This window comes from Nicotiana tomentosiformis, chromosome 3 (genome assembly GCF_000390325.3).
Source record: "Nicotiana tomentosiformis chromosome 3, ASM39032v3, whole genome shotgun sequence".
Lineage (NCBI taxonomy): Eukaryota > Viridiplantae > Streptophyta > Magnoliopsida > Solanales > Solanaceae > Nicotiana > Nicotiana tomentosiformis.
In genome coordinates, this window is record NC_090814.1 from 16130473 (window position 1) to 16149778 (window position 19306).

General features: G+C 40.2%; 2 protein-coding genes across 2 annotated transcripts; one reads left to right on the forward strand and one right to left on the reverse strand.

Moving 5' to 3' along the window:
- Positions 1-747, reverse strand: LOC138907410 (DEK domain-containing chromatin-associated protein 3-like). The gene is made up of 2 exons (XM_070198007.1): positions 618-747; positions 1-566 (listed from the first exon to the last, which is right to left on the reverse strand). Exons 1-2 carry the CDS (start codon positions 745-747, stop codon positions 1-3), a joined length of 696 nt encoding a protein of 231 aa, XP_070054108.1.
- Positions 748-13117: 12370 nt separating this feature from the next.
- LOC138907411 (uncharacterized) lies at positions 13118-14110 on the forward strand. Its single transcript, XM_070198008.1, has one exon. It carries the CDS (start codon positions 13118-13120, stop codon positions 14108-14110), a length of 993 nt encoding a protein of 330 aa, XP_070054109.1.
- Positions 14111-19306: the final 5196 nt, after the last annotated feature.

Genomic DNA, 19306 nt, shown 5'->3' on the forward strand with positions numbered 1-19306 from the left:
TTAGTTCCTGAACTCAGTGAGCTTATCAACTACAACAGGCACACTCTTTCTTTCCTTTCCTCTATTGGCCCTTTTAGATGGGGTAGCAATCTTTGTAGATTTGAAAGCCTTCCTCTTTTGTGCTGATGACTTTTCTGGCAGAGCAGAATTAGATTCATCTTCTGCATCCAACTCAACAACAAGTTCCACAATTGAAACTTTCTTCCTTGGCTTCTTGGAACCTCTGGACTCCTTAATGATTTGTTCATCAACAACCTTTATTTTACTCCTTGTTAGAGGAGTCCTAGCAGGAAGAACCATTTCTTTTCTTCCATGGATAACAAACTTTGTTGCTTTCATAAGGGTCTTCTTGTTTTTCTTCCCTACTGCAGACATGGATAAATTGTCCTCATCATTGCTGACCTCCTCATCTCTAGTGAAAGGAGTTGACAAAGGCCCAATCCCTTCAGTCCTTTTCTCTCTACTTGCGTCCTCTGAAGGGGCTATGACAGTGTTCCCAATAGCCATAGAGCCTTCAGATTCCCCACCTATATTCTCATTATCTTCCTCACTCTCTTCATCATCTCCTTCACTCTCACTTCTCTTTTCTTCATCCTCACCTTAACTCTCAGAATCACCTTCTTCCTCACTATTCTTTTCTTCCTCTCCAGAATCATCCACTTGTTCATCTATCTTATCTTCTGCCTCACTCTTCTTATCCTCGCCAGAATCTCTCTCATTCTCACTCTTTTGATCATCATTATCCATACCCTAGGTCTGATGCTCCTTATGACTGGCCACTACTCCCCTTTCTTCCTCACCTTCATTATCATCCTCATCCTCAATCCAACTGAAAGATAGACCATCAGAAGCCTCCTTTTGTACTGGTTCTTTACTACCTTCCCCCCAACCATATGCATAACATAAGTGGTATCTACCCCTTTCTCCAGAGTTTCTATGTTTATTTTAATAGTAGGTTCCTCCACTCGTGGTTTATCACTTGTGGGTGGGATAGTATCTAAGGGTGCAGCATCTATAGAAGATACCAGAACATCTAACTTTGATGGAGGGAGCTTTACCTGACTTGTAGCAATTGACACTGATTCCCCCAGAACCATATCTTCCTTTATTGTGTCTACTGTAGCAGCAGCATCAAGCACCACATTATCACTTTTGACAGATTTTCTTGGAGTAGCCTTGATCTTGGTTGAGGTGTTTTTTGAAGCGGACACAAGTGCATGAGTGGTTGGTTTTGGAAGTGAAGGCCCAGTAGAAGTGGGAATGGTGGGTGTAGCAGGAACATGGGATGATGGTGTAGGTACAATGGAGGATATAGATGGAGAAGAAGCAGGTGAGGGTGCAGGTTCACTTGATGGTTTTACACTTCAGGAACATGGGATGATGGTGTAGGTACAATGGAGGATATAGATGGAGAAGAAGCAGGTGAGGGTGCAGGTTCACTTGATGGTTTTACACTTTTCTTTGATTTGGTTGGATTTGGCTTCAGTCTTGGATGATGATTTTGCTTTAGAAGAAGTTTGGCTGGATTTGGGCATGGTGATGAGAGAATGAAATCGATGAATGGAAATGGAGAATTGTTTCTTGATTCTTGCTTAGGGTTTGAGAGAAACAGTGAGGTCTGAGAAACTGATCATAAGGGGCTTTTAAAGATGTAACTCCTGATTTGATTGGAAGAGAGAGAGAGTAATCGAATTTGAGTTCTAACAGGACTCTAGTAACGATTACTTTGACTGTTAGGATTTTAGGAGTAATTAAACTCTAATTGCTCTAGGATTCCCCCTTAATCTTTCACTGGATGAAAACTAGAAGTGATGTTAATACTCATTTCTGCAATAAAGCTTCAACACTATAAGTTAGAATCGCAAAACATAGTTATCAGCTAGACTTTTCTAGGCAAGTGTGTGTGCTTAAAACAAGCACGAGACTGAATCAAATACGTTGTACTTGACTATCTACATCTAATTATATTTTTTCAAGCCAATCATTCGGGTTCAATCTAATTGGAAGTATTAATTAGACCTAGTTCCAGTATATTCCTTTCAAATGATCCCTACTTAGAGCATTAGTAAAAAAATCAGCAATTTGGTCTTCAGTTTTACAGAAACTAATTGAGATATTACCTTTTTCAACATTGTCTCTGAGAAAGTGATGTCTAATGTCAATGTTTATGGCACTAGTGTTGTCACAAAAAATAGGAACATAATCAACAAAAATATCATAGTCCCTTAGCTATTGTCTTATCCACAACAACTGAGCACAGCAAGATGCTGTTGCCACATATTCAGCTTCAGCTGTAGATAAAGCCAAGAAGTTCTGCTTTTTTGTTCCCCAACACTAGACAATAACCAAGAAACTGTGTTGTTCCTGAAGTGCTTTTCCTGTCAACATAAAAACCTACATAGTGAGCATCAACATAACTAACTAGATCAAAGCCATACCCTCTAGGATACCATAGACACAGATAAGATATCTGAGTATCCTCTTGACAACCTTCAGATGAAACTCTTTGGGATTTGCCTGAAATCTTGCATGCAATCCTGCATGCAATCCCACACTGAATACAATATCAGACCTTCTTGCTATGAGATACAATAGTGACACAATCATTCCTCAATATAGCGTATGTTCAACACTTTTCCCTTCTTCATCAAGGTCCAACTTTGTAGCAATGGCAATGGGAGTGTCTATGGACTTAGAAGATTCCATGTTGAATTTCTTCAGCAGTTCCTTGATGTATTTTTGTTGATGTATCATGGTTCCAGTAGGTGTTTGCTTGATTTGTAACCCCAAGAAGAAGTTCAATTCACCCCGTTGCACCCTATTTCACACTAATCAAAACAAGATTCAACTTGTGATTTCTCTGTTGTTGATGAAAAAGAATCGCCACCTAATATTTAAAGGTATACTAGGGTACCTACTTAATTATTAAAGGTTATATTTCTTTATTGGTCTACTAACCAGTGATATCGTGGGTAAGGGTTCTTGTTCTTCTAAGGGAAAGGTGTTAGGCACCCCCTAAAATCTACCTAAGGTAGCTCCATAGGACTTAGACTAGATTTGGAATTAATTATTTGTACTATGCCTTAACCAGTGTTCTAAGGGTAAAGCTTAACATATATTAGGACATAATTTCTACAAAGAGAAGTATGGTTTAAAGGAGATGGATTTAAAGGAAACAACAACAACAAGAACAACAACAACCCAGTATAATCCCACTAGTGGGGTCTGAGGAGGGTAGTGTGTACGCAGACCTTACCCCTACCATGAGGTAGAGAGGCTGTTTCCAATAGACCCTCGGCATCCTTCCCTCCAAGAACTCCCCACCATACTCTTGGGGTGACTCGAACTCACAGTGGATTTAAAGGAAAGTCTTTTGGAAATTAGTGTTAGTATATATAAGCTTAAAAAGAAAAGTTTGAAAGATGGAAACGTTTATGTAAGTATGAAAAGAAAATCAAGTTAAAGCCTTTTCTGTCCTAAATTATGGAAGTTCGGGTCATTCTAACGTGGTAAAAGAGTGTTATGCAAATGATTCTAAGATGTACTTTGGTTTTGAAGTAGAAAATCGATTGAAAACCATTTGTGTTAGTGCAGGAGCACCTTAGTATTTTCGAAATAGCTGATTCCTTTTGGAAAATTAAACTACGGCAATTCTGATTTTTGAAAAAAAGGATGACTGCCTTTGTTAAGCCTTTGGGCTTCAAAAATATTTAAGAAAAGAGTTAGTAAAGCATGACAAATTAATAACAACTTATGATTGGCAGATATGAAATTAATTGCTAACTAAGGCTTATTTTTAAATCCTAAGTTCTTTAGGCTTGCCTAAGTGATTCTATGAATCAAAAGATAAGGATAAAAATTCAATCCAATATATATACTTGTCACATTCATAATGAGAGATAACAAACATGAAACAACAACGAGCAATCACATAGTGTAAACTAAGGAACGACGAAATAGTAAATAAAGAGTTAAAAGGAAAGGAGTGACTCTGGGAGGTTTGGGCCTCAAAGGACAGGCCCAGCAATAGCGAATGGTGAGCGAAGGCAGGCCCCTGGACTACAGTAGAGCTGGACTTCGGCCTGAGTTCTTGAAGAACTCAGCAGGCCCAAATCATCTGTACATGCCCAAAAAATAAAAGAGAAGGTCATTAGAATAACAATATTGTATCCATATACATAAATGTCTCAATCAAAGACTAAAACAATTATTGATAGTGTTCGAATTCTTAAAGAAATCATACTAAGCAAAGATTAAAAGAAAGAAATTACTAACAGTATCGCCAAGGAAATCATGCTAATGTGGAGGTCGTGTATAGTGAATGATCCACATTGAACACCTTTCGTTTCCATTAAACCAAACCCAAAGAGAGTAATTAGTGTCAATGAATTAAAGGCTAAGGAGAGAGTTCTACTCAAGGGTGATGCCCCTTTGAATCCCCCGACACTTCAATTTCTCAAGGGTCTCAAGGCCCAGGTCAATGCTTGTGCCTGGGAGAGAAACACAACCTAGAATTAAACTCTACTCCCAAATATCTTTAACTACTAACGACTAACTCTTCCCTATAGGTTTGAATGCCAATAATGCCTTCTCAATGCAAACCAACCACTAGGACATTTCCTACCATATGAGCATACTTTCCTTAGCAGAATAACACAGAAATGGACAAATAGAACAATCCCTATACTTCGGCATTAAATAAGTGAAGCACACATATGAATAGGTTTTGAAAATCAGTCTTCTAGGAACTTATGACAGCAAGAATACCTATGCTGTTATTGCTGAAAATTGGACAACAGAAATCACATATCTCATAGAAAAATAATGGCACATAGTTTGGAATTATAACAGCTTTAGGATACATAGACTAATGCCTTAACATTTATCACAGATGAGCATGCACTTAGTCTAATGACATTACTTGAATCACTTGAGACCATTAATACAGATTCAGATAGTGACACAAGCAGGCTATTGTTTTCAACTAAATAACAGTAAAAGGTTTCCCTTGCACCATGTTCAATCCAGAATAACAAAAGAAAGACAAAGACTGAGCATATGTTTAAAACAATGTTCAAAATGGGGAGTCATGGAGGATAAACAAAGTTCATACTAAACTCCCCCACACACATAGATTTAAGTCAAGATTATGACTTCAGAAGGCATGATGAATCCCAAATATGGAAGAATCTGGTTGTAAATATCATTAGGGGTTAGGGATAGGGGAGACATCACACTTAACAAACTCAAATTAGCTACATAGGCTCGATTGAATAGCTAAACATGATGGAGTTATATTCAGATTACAGAAATAATCAATAGGGCACAACTATATCCTGACTCACAAAAGACAGACTGATCATGACAAATTTTAATGACATTCAAAGGAGAATCCATCCAGTTGGGCTGTTTACTAGCTAACAGCTAGTCATGAAGGAAAATCATTCATAATGAAGGTTCAAATGATGCTTAAGGTCTAATGAACATTCATGAAAGCATTTTTTTAGCTCTCAGGTCTCATAAGTCTTAACCTAGTGAGGCAGGGCTATCCTATGCATTCCATATACACCCTAGCTAAAACCATCTGATAACATCCCAAGTTTATAATGACAAAACCTAAAGGACATGGCATGTTAAACATGGAGACTACAGTAACAATCCTATGTATACCATGATAGAACTCAAGGATATGGAATGATGAACAAAATAACCTAAGTAGGATAGTAGAACTTAGAACGGTGCTGCATGTTAAGCATGATGACCATAACCGAATCTAAGTATAGAACTTAGAAGAACATAACATAATGAGTCATGAGAACTTATAATAAAACGTCAAGTGGAATAGAATTCAGAATACAACATGATGAGCATGAAGGTCATAACAAAGCATTAGGTGGAACAAAACTCAAAATGCAACATGAAGATTATGAAAGTTGCAACAAGACATTAACAAAACTCAGAATGTAACATGGTGATCATAACAGAACACTAGAGCAATGTATGAGGTTTTAATCAAAAAATGTGAGAAATCATCAGGTTAAACAAATTAAACACATAGGCTGTTTAATACAGAAACTGATGTCAGTAAAGTCATACAAGTGCCTGGTTAACATTAAATAAATACAACAACCTATCATAGATCATTAACAGGTCATAGTGAACAAAAATAAGGGATTAAAGGCTGAATAAACATTATAAACAAAGTAGTTAACGGGAACATAGTAGCATGTTCATGATTTTCAAATGAAGCAATTAAAAGAGAAAGGATGGAGGTGTACTGACCTCCTCTAGAACAACAAACCAAACAAGATTTTAACTTAGCCGTATGAAATTCAAACTTTCAAACTCTTGAACAGTGAAGGAACTCGGAAATAGAAGAGAATAGAAATTAATCAGAAAAGAAATCTAGGCTTCTAAATCGTTAATTCGAATAATATATTGATTCTTGTTAGGTTAGGTAGGTATGGTTGGTGATATCATTTAATTCCCCTATTTATAGTGGCCATTGAACCTTAGGGTTTCAGCAGGTTCAAGTGATGGTAGTAGAGAATGACGACTACTGGATGATGCAAGCAAATTGAGTGAAATTAGGGGAAACATAGATGGATTTTACCTGAGTGATGAGAGATTGGTTGCAGAAGATGAAGACCCATCAGATAAACTCTATAACCCAAAGATTACTGCGTTTGACCACTGGTAAATGAGTTATCATGATGAAACCTCTACAGAAGCTCCATGCATGCCCCGATTTGATGGATCATGAGAGAAATCAGATGATTTCAAGTTTCATATTTTGGTCTGTGATTTCATAATTAGGGCTTTTGAAATTTCATTAGTGAAATGGAAAGAAAACAACATTCTTCATAGCTCACAGACAAGATGAGTGGTTATGTATGTTTTATTTGGAAGAACAAGGAGGAAATCAGATTAATGGTATTTTGAGCGTAGGGTTTCAGAATTGGGCATTTCAATTTCGGTGATTGAAAGAGGAAAATAGCAGCGGGATTCACGGGTAGGGAGGCAGATTAAGCGTTTGGGGTTTGATTTGAGGATTTGGGATTAATGGGCTAGATACGGATGGGAGAAAAGAGAGAGTTTAGGGAAAGAGGGCGACATGGTCAAGGGAGAAATGATTTTAGGGTTAGGGGTTTTGGAGGCCCTCTCTAGGGATAAGGTTAGGGGAAAAGATTTGGGACGTTGATCTTTTAGATCGACGGTCCTGATAATTCTAGGTTTAAATATTTTATTGAGGAATTTTGGTGGCCATTAGATTCTTGTGATACAATGGATATGATTAAATCTGATGAGTGATTTAATTTAAAGAGAAAAATGGAGACAAATCGTGAGCCGTTGATCCAAGGAACGGACAACTTAGATCAGTTGTGCTTCTTCTGTGTGTGTCGGAGATGAGTGACGCGGCACACTGCTATTGGTTTAAAGGGAGTGGCATGGATTGCCATGGTGAATTGACGAGGTTGTTTGGATTGGATCAATTCCGTATTATGCTTGATTTTTGGGCTAAAATTAATTAAAATGGTAGCCAATTTGTATTTAATTGAGAAATTACAGTTGTAGCCTTTATTCTTTAACCTTTTTAAAAATTAATTTGATTAAACTTAAATAATTTCTAATAAAATGTAGTAAAATTATAAATATCAAATATACTGCTAATTATTGTAATTAATTATTTATAAAATACTTCTGAATTGCAACACTAATTTCGAACCTAGTAATCTAATTAATCAAAATATTTAAGAAGTAATTCGTTTAATTAATCATAAAAACCTCTATGGCATATTTAAAAATTATTTTAATAATATTAAAATAGTAAGTACAGTTGTAATTGCATATTACTAATGCTGAATGATTAATTTTAAAACTAATACTTAATTAATTTGTAAAAATAGAAATTTATTGATAAGAAATATTTTTAAAATATTTATTTTATATTATTAAGTACAAGTAAATTAATTTTAAAAGGGAAGGTCAAAATTGGTCGTCAACAGCTGGCCCTCTTTGACCAGAGACGATGAAAGAGTTTTCAGGTAAAGAAATTGAACCAAAGCAATTTTGTCCCGGCTTTAGGCATGCATTGTAGGGGCGACATATGGATTTAAGGAAGATTATGGATTGCATGACTTTTAGGGAGAAGTGAGGAAGCTTTGGGGAAGTTGGGGCCAAATTCTAGCTTTGAATTGCTTACATACATCGGGCTTAACAAGGATAAGGCCTTATCCGCTTGTCGTTCTGTGCCTAAACTTGGATCCTTGGCCCTCTTATGAGCTTGCTGTCCCTCATAGCATTGTAGTTTGGCTTTCTTCTTAGGAAAAGTTCCACGTTGCGATATTTGTTCCTGCAAAATGAGATACACACATACCCATATATTGCAATGAAGAATATATTATGATGTGACGTAAATGATGCAGGAATGATGATGCCTTGCTGCCGGTGAGCCATTATTTGGGATCGTGATGATGGGATAATTGAACTTGACTCGATTTATTAGCCGGGCTGTGTATCGTTCCACAGTTGTCGGAGCATTGAAAATTTTCTCCGCTTGTTGGGAGAAATTGAATTGTAGATTGCGTCTCCACTTGTTGGGAGAGATTTGCACAGAGAAATGTCTTCGCTTGTTGGTAGAGCTTTGCACTGAAACATAAAGTAATCTCCGCTTGGGAGTGATTGACTTAAATCGTAATCATGCCTGAAGCTGCATCAGCAAAACAGCAAAACATTCAAGGTAATAGCAATTGAGAAGAAAAGCATGCCTAAGAGATACTCTTGACTGTGAAGCTAAGTTGCGGCCATCGATTGGCAGAATGTCGGTGATGAGGTTTGCGACTAACTATTCTAGCATCCGTTGTGATAGAGCGGTGATGTAGATTGTTCCATTGGCGGAATGCACAGTTTGATATATACAAGGCTTCGATTGGCGAAGCCGACATCTGATTTGTACAGGGCACTCCAATCGATTGAGCTGATGATTTACTATATACATGACTTCAATTGGCAAAGTCGATGGCTCATTTTGTACAAGGTGCTCCGATTGGTTGAGTAGGTGGTTTGCTATGTACATGGCTTCAATTGGTGAAGCCGACGACTCGTTTTGTACAAGATGCTCTGATTGTTTGAGCAGGCGGTTTGCTATGTACAATGTGCCTTTTCTATATCAGCGGTCTGACTTCGAGGTACATGCAAAGAATTCAAAGATTAGCCTTAGCTATACCAGAAAGAGTCAAGTAAAGGAGAAAGAGAGATAATCATGGGAAGTTGCCTCAGTGTGGTCTCAACGCTTCCTTGCTTCCTATTGACCCTGCAATCAAAGAAAAATTCTTAGTGGGAGCGGGAAAGTTGGTTTGTGTCGACCACAGTGTTGGTTTGCCCCGATAACTGATATGGTTGCGCCGCAAAATTTGGTAGGTGGAACAAATTATTGTATTTTAGAAAACATTTTGAAAATACTTTGTTTTAAGACAAATGTCATCGTTACGGTTATGATATGTTACGAACAGTTCTCCTCATGCTAGCGTCTTGATAAGTAGGGATTTTGACCGCTTATTTGCTCTCTTTTACTTACGTTTTAGCTCAAAAATGCTTAAAGCTATTCCCGAGAACTAATGAAATGTGCTTTCTTGCAGGAATATTAGAAAACGAGCCAAAGAAGTAAAAATCAACTCAAAAAGGAGTACAATTGGACAAGAACCAAAACAACGCAAAGGGGCTACAGTGCGGACCATACAATACTGTGTACGGCCACAAACTCTAAAGATGCACTGATAGAATTTCTTCACAGAGTGCAGACCACACAATTATTGTGCGGCCGCAGAAGACTAGATTCAGAAACTTGTAATTTGGGAGCTTGAAGATGTGCGGACCGCACCATTATTGTGCGGCTGCAGGATGCCAAAATGCGTCTGGACTCATAGATGTGCGGTCCGCAGAGTGAAGCCCAGATCCAGTCCAAGAGCAAGAGTTTGGCCGCATTCAGAAGTGTGCGGTTCACACAATTAGAAGAAGTGCGGCCGCATATCACTTTTATACGACCGCAAAAAGTCAACCTGACCAGTGGTTCTCAAAGTGTGGACCGCACAACCTTCGTTGGGGCAATTTTGTCAGGTATTTTCAGCTGGGTATAAATAGATTTTTTTTTTATCATTTTTAGGTTAAGTTGGGTGCACCTGAACACTTAGAGTAGTTTTTATTTACTGTATTGGGTAACTTTGTACTAGTTTAGCATTTAAATATTATATTTTCTTTCCTTAATCAATTATTATGCATTTTATCTTAGTTTCTTCTTTAATTTCTTCATAATCCATGAATATCTAAACCCTTAACTAGGGTTGTGACCCAACCCTAGTATTGGTACTTAATGGGTGATTGAATTAGGGCTTATTTGTGATTGGGTATACGAATTTTAGCCTAGTTCTTGCTTGAATTTGAGAATTGATGGTTGCAAACATTGATTCATGCCTAATTGACTTAGTCTATACTTGAGTAAGTGAGACTAAGTCTAGGAAAATTTGGCTAACAAGAAGTTGGGGTGAACTTAAGAAATTGATAGCCCCAATTAAAAGGTCGAATCTAGAGATAGATACGACTTGAGTATTTATCACTTTGTTTCGTGAGATACCCATTTGGACTTGAGAAAGCTGAATTAGGCAAAATCACTCAAACTACCGAGAGGTATAGAGTAAGTAATTACGTGTGATTGCTATATTGTATCCCAATCAACCAAACATTCCCTAAAGCTATAAATCCGTTAGGTAACCAACTAGGTGGAAGTCGCAACCCTAGATCTTTTATAACTTGAAAAACAACCAAAACCAAAACATTGTCTCTTAGCTTTACAACTACAAGCATTAGCGTAAAAGTAGAAGTAGAAACAACAATTGATAATGTGGAAGTGTAATCTTAGGCACGTCATACATTCACACTAGGTATATACCTAATCCCACATCAAGCTCCCTGTGGAATCGACCCCGACTCGTGTTGGGTTTTTATTATTGCATCGACCGCCTCACAACCTAAATTAGTGGTGTGAGTTTGGGCGATATCAATTTTTGGCGCCGTTTCCAGGGAGCTAAAAATGGATTTAGCTATATATTTGGTTTTGTGTGTGACTTGTCTTCTTTTCCTTCTGGGTTACTAACCTTTTTGTGAATCGATTGTAGGTACAAAAAAATGGCTCTCAACAATGTTCCTCTCAAAAACATGCCTTTGGGGGATGTGGACATGGAAGATGACCCAATTGAAGATGTTCCTCTTGAACCTCAAGCAAATAGACGAGGCCGACCGCCTCAAGACAACATTCCCATTCCTCTCCCAAATCTACCAAGAGCGGCTCCACACCGGGTGTTGCCGAATGAAGGGTACGCAAGTGCCATAGTCCCGACCCGCATTAGGGCAGGCAACTTTCAAATCACAAATGTTATGCTTACATTGCTTGAGCAACGGGGATCTTCACAGGGGCTCCGAATCAAAATGCGTTCAAGCACTTGAAGGGATATATGGACACCTACTGGGGTAGTAAACACACCAACGTTTCCGAGGATGCTTTAAGGTTGAGACTATTTCCCTTTTCTCTATGGGGGAAAGCCTTGGACTGGTTAGAAAGATTGCCAAACCGTTCTATCCATACATGGGATGAATTGGCGGAACAATTCATTGCCAAGTTTTTTCCCCCCGGGCATATGGCTACTCTTAGAGACGAGATTCTAGCATTTAAACAAGAATCCAATGAGCCTTTGCACGAGATATGGGAGAGGTACCACACTATTGTGAAAGAGTGCCCGAATAATGACATGACCGAGGCTATGATTCAACAAACCTTCTACAGGGGAATCAATACTACCAATCAATGCGTGGTCAACCAACTTGCCGGTGGAAATTTCATGACAACACCATATGCCGAAGCTTGCGAAATCTTTAGATGAAATGGCAGATACTTCATCAGCATGGAAAAGTAGAGCAAATGTTCCTCAAGGTGATCCAAATGTGATTCACCTACACAAAGAATTTCACGATCATGGGCAAGCAATTGCCGAGTTGACCACTAAAATAAATCAATTGGATGAAGCTCTACTTCAACAAGTCCTAAGCAAGTAAATGCAATGGAAGGTGTCAATATTATTGTGAACAAGCGAAGGCAAAAGGGTCAACAAGTGCAAAATTGTGTAGAACAATTTATGCAAGATGATAGTGGGTTCGACCAAGATGAATCATATAATGAGCAAGAGGAAGAAGTGCAATATGTGAATACCTACCAAGGGCAAAGGAACAACTCTCAAGACCCGAATCAACAACAATGGCGATCTCAAGGAAATTGGAACAATCAAAACCACCAAGGCAATTGGAGTGGTGGTACCAACAATCAAGGTAATTGGAACAATAACAATAATCAAGGCAATTGGAACAATCAAGGCAACCAAGGCAATTGGGGTGGCAACAATCAAGGATATTGGTGAGGCAACAACCAAGGGGGTTGGAACGGTAACCAAGGGAATTGGGGGCCGGGCTATCAAAGGCCCCCGATGTATCAACAATCAAACAACCCGCCTCCTTATCCCTATCAAGGTTCTAGTTCTTCCAACAATGATATGAGATGGATTGAAAATATGTTCAAACAAATGATGGAGAAAAATGCCGACTCCGATGCTCAATTAGCCTCTCACAACACTTCAATCCGCAATTTTGAAGTTCAATTGGGCAAATCTCGCAAGCTTTAAACACTCGTCCTAAGGGGGCACTACCTAGTGATACAGTGGTGAACCCGAAGGGTGGGAACAAAACGGGACATGCCATGGCTGTAACAACAAGGAGTGGAAGAGGTGTAGATGCAACCACCTCAAATCAAAGAAGAATTATGGATGATGATGTAATGGTTCAAGAAGATGAGATTCCAAGAAATGTGGTTCAAGCTAACGAAGAAGTGAGAATTGATATTGATGAGAATGTGGAGGAGACCCAAGAAGAAGTGAACCCGTCTAGGTAACACGTGATTGACATATCAGAACCGGTAGTGCCAAAGTCTAAGGCACCAATGCCAAGGCCTCCTCCTCCATACCCTCAAAGGCTCGCCAAGAAAAATAGTGAGAACCAATTCAAGAAGGTTATTGACATGATGAAGAGCTTATCCATTGATATGCCATTGGTTGAGGCATTGGGACAAATGCCTGGTTATGAAAAGTTCATGAAAGATTTGGTGACAAAGAAAAGATCTATGAATTGTGAAACTATCAAGATGACACATAAAGTGAGTGCTATTGTGCACTCAATGGCTCCGACGCTTTCACAATCCCTTGCACTATTGGATGCGCCCAACTTTGCCAAAGCTCTATGTGATCTAGGGGCGAGTATCAAATTGATGCCCTACTCGGTGTTCAAAACTTTGAGAATTGGGCAACCAAGACCCATATCTATTGAGGTTACGAATGACAGATCGTACTATGAAGAATCATTAGATATTATTGATGATGTGCTGGTTCATGTTGATAAGTTCATTCTCCCGAAGGACTTTATGATTCTTGATTGCAAAGTGGACTATGAGGTGCCTATTATCTTGGGTAGACCTTTCCTTGCTATGGGGAAGACTTTTGTTGATGTGGAAGCCGGTGTGCTCACCTTTTGGGTGGGCGATGAAAAGGTAGTTTTCCATGTGTGCAAATCTATGAGGCAACCGAATAGCAACAGAGTTTGTTCGTTTGTGGATTTAGTGACCGATGTGATTGTTGATGATGTTAGTGCCATCATGAATGTTGATGACACTTTGGAGGACGTATTGCTTAATCATGATGATGATGAGAAGGATGACTATGTGGAATGTGTAAATGCATTACAAGGAATGGGGTCGTATACCTATGGACCGCGAAAATTGTCCTTAGATCTTGAGAACCGGAAGACTCCTCCAACAAAGCCCTCAATCAAGGAGCCTCCCACTTTGGAGTTAAAGCCATTGCCTTCACATCTCAAGTATGTGTTTCTTGGCCCATGTTCTTCTTTACCTATTATTATTTCCTCTTGCTTGACTAACGTGCAGGTAGATTCTACTTTGGCGGTGCTTCAAAATAGGAAGAAAGCTATAGATGGACACTGGCGGATATTCAGGGTATAAGCCCTGCCTTTTGCATGCACAAGATTATTTTGGAGGAGGATGCCAAACCCTCCATTGAACATCAAAAAAGATTAAATGAAGAAATGCAAGAGGTGGTAAATAAGGAGATCATAAAGTGGTTGGATGCCGGGGTAGTTTACCCTATTTCCGATAGCGCATGGACCTCTCCGGTGCAATATGTCCCAAAGAAAGGGGGCATGACTGTGGTCACCAATGATAAGAATGAATTTATTCCTACAAGAACGGTGACCGGATGGAGAGTGTGCATGGACTATCGGAAGTTCAACAAAGTCACTCGGAAAGATCATTTTCCGCTTCCATTTCTTGATCAAATGCTTGATAGGTTGGCCGTACGAGCTTTTTATTATTTCCTTGATGGATATTCCGGATACAATCAAATTCTCATTGCTCCTGAGGACCAAAAGAAGACTACTTTAACTTGTCCCTATGGTACTTTCGCATTCTCGCGGATGTCATTTGGGTTATGCAATGCACCAGCGACTTTTCAACGGTGTATGATGGCCATCTTCACCGACATGGTAGAGGATTTTCTTGAGGTTTTTATGGATGATTTCTCTGTGGTTAGGAATTCCTTCAATGATTTCTTGAACAACTTGGATAAGGTATTGACAAGATGTGAGGAGACAAACTTGGTTTTAAATTGGGAGAAATGTCACTTCATGGTCGAAGAAGGCATAGTCCTCGGCCACAAAATTTCAAAGCATGGTATTGAGGTTGACAAGGCCAAAATTGAGGTGATCTCCAAACTCTCTCCCCTTACATCCGTGAAGGGAGTGAAGAGCTTCTTGGGTCATGTCGGGTTCTATCGCCGATTCATCAAGGACTTTTCTAAGGTGGTGAATCTCTTGTGTAAACTTTTGGAGAAGGACGCCAAGTTCCATTTCAACGAGGATTGTATGAAGGCATTCGAATTGCTCAATTTCAAGTGATGTGGTGGTTGGAGCAGTTTTGGGGCAGCGTGTTAACAAAATCTTCCATCCGGTCTATTGTGCTAGTAAGACCATGAATGATGCCCAAGTCAACTACACAGTGACCGAAAAAGAGCTCCTTGCTATTGTTTTTGCTATGGAAAAGTTCCACCTGTACTTGATGGGTACAAAGGTGATTGTTCACACCGACCATGCGGCGCTTCGATATTTGATGAGCAAGAAAGATTCTAAAGTAAGACTAATGCGGTGGGTGCTTCTTTTGCAAGAGTTTGATCTAGAGATTCAAGACCGCAAAGGTAGTGAAAACCAAGTGACGGACCACTTGTCTCATTTGGAAGAGGATGGGAGGCCACATGATGGCCTTGAGATAAATGATTCATTTCACGACGAGCAACTCCTAGCCATTTCTATTACCGGGATGCCATGGTTCGCCGACTTTGCCAATTATCTTATGAGTGGCATTGTACCGAATGAGTTCTCTTCAAACCAAAGGAAGAAGCTAAAATGGGATTGCCTTGACTATTATTGGGATGAGCCTTACTCTTCCAGATTTGTACCGATGGTGTGATTCGACGATGTGTACCGGAGGAGGAACAAATAGAAATTCTTGAGGCTTGCCACTCTTCTCCATATGGTGGTCACCATGGTGGAGGTAGAACGGCAACAAAAGTGTTGAGTTGTGGATTCTATTGGCCTACTCTTTACAAGGACGGTAGCGATCTCGTCAAGCGTTGTTATGAATGTCAAAGGTCCGTTGGGAGTTCTAAGAAAAATGAGATGCCCCCACCACCATTTTGTAGATTGACATTTTTGATGTGTGGGGCATTGATTTCATGGGTCCGTTAGTGAGCTCTTGTGGGAACACTTACATATTGGTAGCTGTGGATTATGTGTCAAAGTGGGTTGAAGCCGTGACTTTGCCCAACAATGAAGCTCGGAGTGTGATGGCATTTTTGAAAAAGAACATCTTCACAAGGTTTGGTACTCCAAGGGACATTATTAGTGATGGGGGATCACACTTTTGCAACAAAGCTTCTGATACCTTACTTACAAAGTATTGTGTTACTCACAAAGTGTCGACCCCCTATCATCCTCAAGCAAGCGGGCAAGTTGAAGTTTCCAATTGGGAGATCAAGAGTATTTTATCAAAGACCGTGAATGCCAACTGGACGGATTGGTCAAAGAAACTTGATGATACTCTTTGGGCCTATAGGATGGCTTACAAAACACCGATTGGTATGTTTCCATATCGGTTAGTGTTCGGTAAAGCTTGTCACCTACCAGTGGAACTTGAGCACAAGGCTATGTAGGCATTGAAGAAGCTTAATCTTGAATGGGATGTCGCCGCCAACTTAAGGGTGGCACAATTGAATGAGCTTGATGAATTCCGGTTCCATGCATATTCAAGTTCGTCCTTATACAAGGACAAGATGAAGTACCTCCATGACAAGTACATCCGGAACAAGAATTTCAAAGAAGGCGATCTTGTGCTATTGTTCAATTCTCGATTGCGGATGTTTCCGGGAAAGTTGAAATCCAAGTAGAGTGGTCTATTTGAGGTTGTGAATGTGACACCCTTTGGTGCATTAGACTTGAAGAAAACGAATGATGAAGTGTTTAGAGTCAATGGTCACCAGGTGAAACATTATCTTGGCAAAGTTGATGATGGACAGGTGTTGGCGTTAATTCATTTCAAGTGATTGATGATAACCTGCGTCGTGCCGCGACGTTAAATCAGGTGCTTCTTAGGAGGCAACCCATGTGTCTTTTTCTTTTTCATTAGATAGGCTTTGTTTTGTGCTAACTAGTTTTGAAGTGTATGCAGGAAGGGATGTGCATTGCAGGGACTGTGTCATTAAAAAAAAATTGACTAAGTGTTGAAATAGTGCGGACCACACATTAATTGTGCTGACCGCATAGTTCTAAAGGCAGTAGCAGAAATCACTGTGTGGCCGCACAATTCTGTGTGCGGTCGCACAACTGGAAGACCAAAATTGCAAGTTCTCTGAAGCTGGCCAGTCAAAATTCATAGCCAATATCCGGCCGCACATAAAATTGTGCGGTCCACACAAATTCTGCAGCCGTACTCACTTTTATGCGAACCTCAAAGTTGCTTCAAGGTCCAGGTAAAGAGTGCGGTCCGCACCCAAAATTGTGCGGCCAAACTCGCCTTAGGTTTGGGGCGACTTGGTCAACCGATAAATAAAACCTCAAGGCACTATTCATAACTTTACCACTCTGAGTTCTTGAACCCTAAGCAAACACAGTGCATGATCAATTAGTTCACAATCTTCCTTCATTTCACTAGTGTAAATTCTTACCTGCATCCTTCATAACTGGTATGTTCATTACATCTTTAGATTTTGCAATTTCTTTTAGTTTTTGTTCTTTGTGGTAGAGTTATCGTTAGACCTAAAATGCCAATTGTTAGTCATGGGTGCTTAAAATCATATGGTTGGTTTCATATATGTTCATTAGGGGCTGGGTAGACCATTAATCATGTTAATTTGTGCATGCCATGTCTAAATTGTGAAAAATTGCATGAACCATAACCTTACTGTCGTAAATGTTCAAATTGTACGGCCGCACACAAATTTGTGCGGTCCGCAAAGCACTTGATTAGGGCAAATATTGTGCTTGAAAAGTGCGGACCGCACTCAAAATTGTGCGGTCTGCAGTAAAATTGTGCGGCCGCATAAAAATGTGTGCGACCGCACTTTTGAACTTCAGAAAATCAGTATCTCAGGATTGGACTTATGCGGCCGCACTCAAAATTGTGCGGTTTACACTTCAGGATGTGCGGCCGAAATCATAATTATACGGTCCACACTTCAGTATGTGCGGCCGCACTCATAATTATGCGGTCCGCACTTCAGGGGGTGCGACCACACTTCAAAATTGTGTGGTCCGCACTAGACAGTCTGCGGCTACACTCAGAATTGTGCGGTCTGCACTGTCTCCTTTGATGACTGTTGTGCTGCAATTGTTCTGCAAATATTTGAATTGTTTTGAACTCAACTGACCTATGTACCTTGTATTTCAGACAATGGTTAGATCACATGGTAGAGGCGATACATCAAAAGGGAGAGGTGAATCCTCCCGAGGCAGAGGAAAAGGCACTCGCCCTCTGCGAGTGCAATTAAAGCCTATTGCTAAAAAGCTGACCACAGTGAGAGGAAGGGCCACATAGCCCTTAGAATCCAGTTCCTATGCCCCGTCCAAGGAAGCCTCCAAGGGTCATTCAATGGAGGTCCAACCTAAGGCCCAATCCCAACCATCCCAACCCACTAGGCATTATCAATTGCGTGACGAACCTACATCTATTTCTTCTGGGGGTTCTTATGCGGGAAGCCAGGGTTCTGAGCCCTCATATACACCTACTCCTCCGGCACCAGTAGTTATTGATGTCGATGATGATAATGTCCCAGATGATGGTGGTGGTGGGGGGGGGACACTCAAGTGGGTGACCTTAAGAGGTCGAAGAAAAATGAAATATAGGAGGATCGGTTCGTGAGCTTGACAGCCTTCAACAGGTTCCGGGAATTGTGGCCCAGAGGTCGCTCACACTTGAGCGACAATTCTTAATGAAGGATTTGGATATTCATAATCCAAATGTCCTTAGACAGTTTCACGAGCGCAAGGGGTGGAAGTGTTTCACCCACAGTGTCATCGATGTAAATGAGCACTTGGTCATGGAGTTCTACACCAATGTGGCTCACATTAAGAAGGGGACAAAAGTGACAAAGGTGAGAAATTTGAAAGTCCGCTTCGATGCCTGCTCTTTGAACACTTATGTGGGATTCGAAGAAGTGGAGGTAGTCCAGTACCTAGAGAAGTTAGCTCTAGGTGATGCAGCTCGCCTTGGCTAGCTGAGATTTTGGCCGCCCGAGGACCATCACCACCATGGATTACAGCAGGAGTTCCTATCCTCCGGGCCACCCTCAATTTTGAAGCTAAAGGATGGCAAACCTTTGTGTGTAGCCGGATTGATCCGAGTTTGAATGAGAACAACCTCCTACTTCCCCGTGCAGTTCTCGTGGCTTCTATTATGGTAGGTTACCCGATCAATGTGGGTGTTATCATGTCAACCAACATCACATTGGCGGTCCGAAAAAGTGAAAAGTCCTACCCTTATCCAAACATCCTCACAGAGTATCTCAATGATGCCAAGGTGGAGCCGAGGCCATATGACACAAAAGTAAAGGCCAAGAAGCCTTTCTCATGGTACCACCTGCAGGGTGCTGAC

Excerpts from the sequence above, each read along its gene's own strand:
- LOC138907410 (XM_070198007.1), bottom strand. The coding sequence starts at position 747 with ATGGATAATGATGATCAAAAGAGTGAGAATGAGAGAGATTCTGGCGAG. Across the intron at positions 567-617 it reads AAAGAATAGTGAGGAAGAAG|GAGATGATGAAGAGAGTGAG; the intron begins GTGATTCTGAGA and ends GTGAGAGTGAAG.
- LOC138907411 (XM_070198008.1), top strand. The coding sequence starts at position 13,118 with ATGATGAAGAGCTTATCCATTGATATGCCATTGGTTGAGGCATTGGGA.